Source organism: Scylla paramamosain, chromosome 24 (genome assembly GCF_035594125.1).
Source record: "Scylla paramamosain isolate STU-SP2022 chromosome 24, ASM3559412v1, whole genome shotgun sequence".
In the NCBI taxonomy this organism is placed as follows: domain Eukaryota; kingdom Metazoa; phylum Arthropoda; class Malacostraca; order Decapoda; family Portunidae; genus Scylla; species Scylla paramamosain.
The window spans coordinates 13408328-13415827 of NC_087174.1; the positions used below are offsets into that span (position 1 = coordinate 13408328).

General features: G+C 53.6%; 3 protein-coding genes across 3 annotated transcripts in view; 1 reads left to right on the forward strand and 2 right to left on the reverse strand.

Moving 5' to 3' along the window:
- LOC135112947 (larval cuticle protein 2-like) overlaps positions 1 to 1302 on the forward strand; it is a 1934-nt gene extending 632 nt beyond the window's left edge. Inside the window, exons 2-3 of the mRNA XM_064027901.1 lie at positions 484 to 614; positions 1007 to 1302. Coding sequence (XP_063883971.1) covers positions 484 to 614; positions 1007 to 1190 — 315 coding nt within the window. The 3' untranslated portion in view covers positions 1191 to 1302. The remainder of the gene's footprint in view (positions 1 to 483; positions 615 to 1006) is intronic.
- Positions 1303 to 2135: 833 nt separating this feature from the next.
- Positions 2136 to 3498, reverse strand: LOC135112760 (uncharacterized). Its single transcript, XM_064027550.1, has 2 exons — positions 3358 to 3498; positions 2136 to 2694 (listed from the first exon to the last, which is right to left on the reverse strand). The coding sequence occupies exons 1-2, from the start codon at positions 3367 to 3369 to the stop codon at positions 2398 to 2400; spliced, it is 309 nt and encodes a 102-aa protein (XP_063883620.1). The 5' UTR covers positions 3370 to 3498; the 3' UTR covers positions 2136 to 2397.
- A 1981-nt stretch (positions 3499 to 5479) lies between these two features.
- On the reverse strand, positions 5480 to 6817 carry LOC135112761 (uncharacterized). The gene is made up of 2 exons (XM_064027551.1): positions 6661 to 6817; positions 5480 to 6032 (listed from the first exon to the last, which is right to left on the reverse strand). Exons 1-2 carry the CDS (start codon positions 6670 to 6672, stop codon positions 5736 to 5738), a joined length of 309 nt encoding a protein of 102 aa, XP_063883621.1. The 5' UTR covers positions 6673 to 6817; the 3' UTR covers positions 5480 to 5735.
- Positions 6818 to 7500: the final 683 nt, after the last annotated feature.

Consider the following 7500-nt stretch of genomic DNA (forward strand, 5'->3'; position numbering starts at 1 on the left):
CACTGCTGCAACTCAATCAATCATCGAGTCAGTCAATCAGTCTTATCAAAGTTATCTATTAGTCTTAGTCAAAGTACTTACGTCACGGGCAGCAACGAGTCATCTCCTCACCTCATCATCCCACTACCTCATCACCATCTCCTCTTACCACCTCTTCATCTCACCACCTCCCCATCTCACCACCTCTTCATCTCATCACTTACCAACCCTCACCACCTCTTCATCTCACCACCTCCCCACCTCACCACCTCTTCATCTCATCACTTATCCACCTCACCACCACCTTAGCCTTGCCTCCTCCCCTTCTCACCACCTCATCTCTTCACCCCATCATCTCACCATCTCATCATTTCCTCAACCCTTCATCACTTCCATCTTCCCTCCTCACTTCACCACCTCATTGCATCAGCCTCACATCCTCCTTCACCTCCTCCCCTCTTCACCTTACTACCTTCTCACTTCCTCCTTTTCTCCCTCCACCAGGTACTCTCCCTCCTCGCCCTGGTCGCTCTGGTCGCCGCCCGCCCTGAGTCAACCATGGACATCGACCTGGACGACATCCATCACGACCAGGACGTGGACTACGACCACAACACCTTCACCGGACAATACAGGTGGGGCGTGCGTGCGTGCGTCGTCGTCTGCTCGTTCTTCCTCCTCCTCCTTCTTCACAAGCTTAGTTTTCTTTTTCCTTTAGCTCTTATGTTCCTTGATTTTTTCCTTTCCTATTCCTTAAACATTTTTTCTCTTTTCCTCCTTCTCCTCCTCCTCTCCTCCTCAAGATCAGTTTTCCCTTCCTCTTCCCCAAGCTTAGTTTTCTCCCGCCCTTCCTACATCACCACCACCATATTTTTCCTCCTCCTCCGACTCGACCTCACTTTCTTTTCTCTCTCTCGTCCTCATCCTCCTTCTCATCTTCGCTCTCTTCCTGTTTCCCCCTCCTTTACTCCATTCCCTCCCTACCTCAACTCCACAATCTAAACCCCCACCTCCCCTCACCCCACAGCTGGGTGTCTCCCGAGGGCGTTCAGTACTTCGTGCAGTACGTGGCTGACGAGGACGGCTTCAGAATCGTGGACACCAACGCCGTGCCCATCAGTGCCGCCGGCGTGAGGGCGGACGGCAACCAGGGCTCCTTCGTGTCCTCAGAGGAGACAGACGACTTCCATGACTTCCACGGGACTGTTTAGCCACGACCCGCCCCAGCTAGACCAAATGTCCCCGAACCGTCCACAGGTTTATGATGATGTACGGAATAATTATTGAGGTGTTCAAGATGAATAAATGTGTAATATATTGAGATTTACGCCTTTCTGTGCATTTCTGTATGTGTGTGTGTGTGTGTGTGTGTGTGAAAGAGAGAGAGAGAGGAGAAAGAGAGAGAAAAAGAGAGAGAGAGAGAGAGAGAGAGAGAGAGAGGAGAGAGAGAGAGAGAGAGAGAGAGAGAGAGAGAGAGAGAGAGAGAGAGAGAGAGAGAGAGAGAATGTGGGTGATTGGCGGCATCTCGTGAAAAGCAGGGCGTTAGTCTGTTTCAAAGAAGATAGTCTTTCCAGCTCTTTGTTCCCTTCCGGAGCGCCACCAGCCTCAATGACCAAACCATATTTAACAAACCGCTTCTCGTCCGATCAGAGAGGTTAAGCAACGCTGGGTTTGTTTAGTTCTTGGATGGGTGACCATCTGGGGACAATGGATGTTGTACGCATTTCTGCAGACTGTCTTCTGACATAAGGCCACTGACAAATCTTACACACACACACACACACACACACACACAGACGGTGGTGGTGGTAGTGATGGTGGTGGTGAAGGTGGTGGTGGTGGCGGTGGTGGACAGGTGGTTAAGAGAGTCTAAACAACTTGATCTGTGTGTGAGGCGGAGAGGTCAAGCTTGGCTCGCCCTGCGCCGACTGAAGTGAGACAAGGCTGAGAGGACCAGACCTTGATGAGGGAGGCTGCGCTACGTTGAAGCGTTAGGATGCAAGGCGGTACAGTCATGTGATCAGTGATCTTGAGGCAAGACGGGGACACTTGTCTGTGTGTTACCCGAGTGTGCTCAACCAGGTCAGGGACGGGGGCGGGGGTGGCAGGGCATGAGAGCAGGGGAACAGGAGCTTCGTCTCAGGGAAACAAGGAAGTTGGTTTTCGGAAAGTATATTTCCTATAAATACTGAAGAAGACAGTAAGAGGAAGAAAAAACAATAGCGGGAGGATGTGGTACCCCGGTCTATCGCTCGGCGAGGCTCAGGACGCTGAGCCGCGGGACGCGCGTCATGCCTCAGGAAAGAGGAAAACTGCAGGAACAGGCGCGGCGGCGGCGCGTAGAGACAGTCTGGTTCCTGCGTGCCGTGTGATTGGAGAGGTCGTCGAGCGTGGTGGTCGGCCTGGTCGTTGAGGAAGTTAATCAAATCGGCTGTCGTCGTCCTCCTCGGAGGAGAAGGATCCCTGGGCGCCGTTGGCAGGCGTGCCGTCGGCGGTGACGGGCACGGCGTTGGACTCCAGCACGCGATAGCCGTCCTCGTCGGCGATGTAGCGCACAAAGTACTCGTCACCCTCGGGGGACCTCCAGCGGTAGGTGCCGGTGATGGTGGCGCCGTCGGAGATGTCCATGTCCTGGTGGATGTCGTCCAGGTCCAGGTCAAACACGCTGTCGGGGCGTGCGGCGACCAGGGCGACCAGGCCGAGCAGAGCAAGCACCTGCAGGGGCGGCGGGATGAGTGGGTGAGGGGACGTGTGGGGATGTGAAAGACAGGAGGAAGTTTGGCAGAGAGGCACTTGGGAGAGAGGGGGCTTCAGTTCTGAGAGGCAACTAAGAGAAGCGAGCCAAGGAAATAGAAAGGAAAGCATGACTGTTGATCAAGTTACTTACAGGGGTCAGACAGATACCTGGGCGCAGCAGTACCGGGTGGCTGTGAGCGGCAACATGGTGGTGTGGAAGCCTGCAGCATAGTGGCATAGATGTGGGGAAGACTAAAGCTAGGAAGAAAGATGTGGGAGAACCTAAAGCTAAGGGATCGGTAGTTGGGGAAGAGTGGGGATGGGTGCATGGTGGTGGGGAAGACTAATGCTGGAGAACATGGTGGATGGGGGAAAATAAAGCTGGGGAACGTAGTGGTGGGGGAAGCTAAGGATGGGGGCGTGATGACTAAGGGACGCTGAAACTGGGCACATGGTAGATGGTGAGACTTGAAGATGGGAGCATAGTGGTGGAGGAGGCTGAAAACGGGCTCCTGGTAGCGCGGAGACTGAAGTTGGAGCATGGATATGGAGAACACAAGGAAGAGAGGAGGACGAGGAAAAAGAAGTGTAGGAAACCCAAGATACACATATACTCAAACAAATAACACGCTGACAACTCACGAAGCACTTCATGGTTGTGGAAGTGGCGAGGGCGGTAGTGACTGCGGCGAGAGCTCGAATGGTGCCAAGCCATCACCACCGCCGCCTTATAACACCGCAGACAGCCCAGCCACGCCTTCCTTTACCTCCCTCCCGCTGACCCACCAGTCCATTCACCTGCTCACCAAGAAAACTCATCCTAGCTTCACCGCCTCAACCTCACCTCACCAGCCTCTCAGCCTCCCCTCCTCACCACCTCATCGCTTCCTCAGCCTGTTCTCCCCTCCTCATTACCTCCTCACCTCACTACCTCCTCCCTTCCTCCTACCCCTTCGACAGGTACTCTCCCTCCTCGCCCTGGTCACTCTGGTCTCTTCCCATTCTGAGTCAACCATGGACATCGAGCTGGACGACATTCACCAACACTAGGGCGTGAACTACAACCACCACACTTCCGGCCAGTGCAAGTGGGACGTGCGTCGTCTTCTTACTCCTCCTTCCTCCTCCTCCTCCTTCACAAGCTTAGATTTTTTTTCTTTCCTCTTCCTTGATCTTAGCTTTCCTTTTCTTCAAGCTTCTCTCTCTCTCTCTCTCTCTCTCTCTCTCTCTCTCTCTCTCTCTCTCTCTCTCTCTCTCTCTCTCTCTCTCTCTCTCTGTCTCTCTCTCTCTCTCTCTCTCTCTCCTTCTCCCTAAGATCAGTTTTCCTATCCTCTTCCTCGAGCTTAGTTTTCTCTTCGTCCTCCTCCTCAACCACCTTGTTTTTCCTCCTCCTCCTTGACCTCACTTTCTCTTCTCTCCATCGTCCTCATCCTCCTTCTCATCTATTTTTCCCTTCTTTTTACCTTTATTTCCTCCCTCCTTGTCACAACTCAACAGCCCCTTACCCTTCACCCAACAATTGAGTGTCCCCCGAGGGCGTGCAGTACTTCGTGCAGTGTGTGACTGCCAGGACGGCTTCAGAATCGTGGACACCAACGCCGTGCTAGTCAGTGCCGCCGGCGTGAGAGCAGATGGCAACCAGGGCGCCTTCGTGTCCTCAGAGGAGACAGGCGACTTCCATGACACTGTTTAGCCACGACCCGCCCAGCCCCAGCTAGGCCAGTGCCCTCCACCCCTCCAGAGGTTTATAATGATGTACGGAATAACTGTTGAGGTGTTCAAGATGAATAAACGTGTAATATATTGAGATTTACGCCTTTCTGTGCATTCCTGTGTGCGTGTGTGTGTGTGTGTGTGTGTGTGTGTGTGTGTGTGTGTGTGTGTGTGTGTGTGTGTGTGTGTGTGTGTGTGTGTGTGTGTGTGTGTGTGTCTGAGAGAGAGAGAGAGAGAGAGAGAGAGAGAGAGAGAGAGAGAGAGAGAGAGAGAGAGAGAGAGAGAGAGAGAGAGAGAGAGAGAGAGAGAGAGAGAGAGAGAGAGAGAGAGAGAGAGAGAGAGAGAGAGAGAGAGAGAGAGAATGAAGAGTATGAGGAGAAATGTAGGTGATTGGCGGTATCTGGTGAAGAGCAGGGCGTTAGTCTGTTTCAAAGAAGATAGTCTCTCCAGCGTGCTTGTTCCCTCCCGGAGCGCCACCAGCCTCAATGACCAGACCATGTTGAACAAACAGCTTCTCGTCCGACCAGCGAGGTTAAGCAACGCTGGGTCTGGTTAGTTCTTGGATGGGTGACCGCCTGGGGACATTGCATGTTGTAGGCATTTGTGTGAACCGTCTTCTGACGTAAGGCCACTGACAAATCATACACACACAAACACACACACACACACACACACACACACACACACACAGTGGCAGTGGTGGTGGTAGTGCTGGTAGCAGCGGTGGTGGTGGTGGACAGGTAATTAAGAGAATCTAAGCAACCTGATCTGTGTGTGAGGAGAGGTCAAGCTTGGCTCGCCCTGCGCCGCCTGGAGTGAGACAAGGCCGAGGACTAGACCTTGCAGTGGGAGGCTGAGTCAGTGAGCGTGTCGCTGCGTTGATGCGTTAGGATGCGAGGCGGTACAGTCATGTCATGAGTGACCTTGAGGCAAGACGGGGACACTTGTCTGTGTGTTACCCGAGTGTGCTCGACCAGGTCAGGGACGGGTGCGGGGGCGGCAGGGCATGAGAGCAGAGGAACAGGAGCTTCGTCTCAGGGAAACAAGGAAGTTGGTTTTCGGAAAGTATATTTCCTAAAAATACTGAAGAAGACAGTAAGAGGAAGAAAAAACAATAGCGGGAGGATGTGGCACCGCGGCCTGCTGGTCGTCGAGGCGCCAGGATGCTGTGCCGCGCGTCATGCCTCAGGGGAGAGGAAGGCTGCAGGCACAGGCGCGGCGGCGGCGCGTGGAGACAGTCTGGTTCCTGCGGGCCGTGTGATTGGAGAGGTCGTCGAGCGTGGTGGTCGGTCTGGTCGTTGAGGAACTTAATCAAATCGGCTGTCGTCGTCCTCCTCGGAGGAGAAGGCTCCCTGGGCGCCGTTGGCGGGCGTGCCGTCGGCGGTGACGGGCACGGCGTTGGACTCCAACACGCGGTAGCCGTCCTCGTCGGCGATGTAGCGCACGAAGTACTCGTCGCCCTCGGGGGACCTCCAGCGGTAGGTGCCGGTGATGGTGGTGTCGTCAGAGATGTCCATGTCCTGGTGGATGTCGTCCAAGTCCAGGTCGAACACATTTTCGGGGCGTGCGGCGACCAGGGCGACCAGGCCGAGCAGAGCAAGCACCTGCAGGGGCGACGGAATGAGTGGGCGGGGCGCAAAAAGAGTGATGGGACATGTGAGGATGTGAAGGGCAGGAGGAAGAAGTCTGGCAGGGAGACACTTTGGAGAGAGGGGGCGTGAGTTCTGAGGGGCAGCTAAGAGAAGCGAACCAAGGAAAGGGAGAGGAAAGCATGACTGTTGATCAAGTTATATACAGGGGTCAGACAGATACCTGGGCGTGGTGGTGGAGGAGACTGTGGGTGAGGACATGGTGGTGGGGAAACCTACAGCAGGGGACACAAATGTGGGGAGCCTAAAGCTAATGGGAAGGCCGGGGATTGGGGCACGGTGGTGGGGAAGACTGAAGCTGAAGAACATAGCAGTTGGGGGAAAATGAAGCTGAGGAACATGGTTGTGTGGGAGACTGAGGATGGGGACATGATGGCAGGGAAGCTGAAACTGGGGACATGGTAGCGAAGGAGACTGAAGCTGGATACACTGATACACGCTAGCCCTGTCCAGGTCCAGGATTTCAACACGAGTAGAAGAAATATGAGTAGGAGGACGAAGAAAAGGAAGACGAGGACGAGGAGGAAAACCCAAGATACCCATATACTCATACAACCAACACCTAGATAACTAGACAACTCACGAAGCACTTCATGGTGTTGGCGGTAGCGGTGGTGTGAGGGCGGCGAGGGCGGAGGTGAGAGGGCGGCAAGGGCGGGAATGGTGCTACGCCTTCACCACCACCGCCTTATAACGCCGCAGACAGCCGAGCCACGCCTTCCTGTCCCTCCCTCCCGCTGACCCACCCGTCCATTCACCTGCTCGCCAAAAAAAACGCCTCACCAAGCACCCGAATTCAAGCAGCCATGCAGGCCTGGGCACACGCAACCCATCAGGAGGTGTTGCGGGGTGCTAGTGGTGGTGGCGCTCATGGTGTTGCCTCACAGTCGCTCCGATTACTAGAGCACAGGCGTCAGGGCAGGGCGGCGGTGTCAAGGTGAGCCAAGAGAGTGGAAAAAAGGTGCAATTGTGTGCTTGCTAAATGCGATATGCCTAGTACAGGTGAGAGGCGCGAGAAGCAGGGACGGATATTTTCTGCTTTTACACAATGATACTTTAATTAAAATGCTTTCCTATTGCACCACAAAACTCTACTTCTCCATTTCCATTAAACTAAACAAATACAAAAAAAGATGAGACTGTGTGCTTGCCAAACGGTGTATGCCTAGTGTGAGTGAGAGGAGCGAGAAGAAGTGACTGATGAATTCTACTTTTACACAACAGTCTTTAGTTAAAATGTTTTCCTATTGCTTCACAAAATCCCACTTCTCCATTAATAACAAATAAAACAAATGCAAAAAAAATATTACACTGAATCCAGGTGAGACTGAGTGAGAGACAGCAGACGCAGGCCTGACACACTCTATTTTTACATAGTAGTGTCTTAATTAAAAATGCGCCACTTATCTCAACTATTACTCCA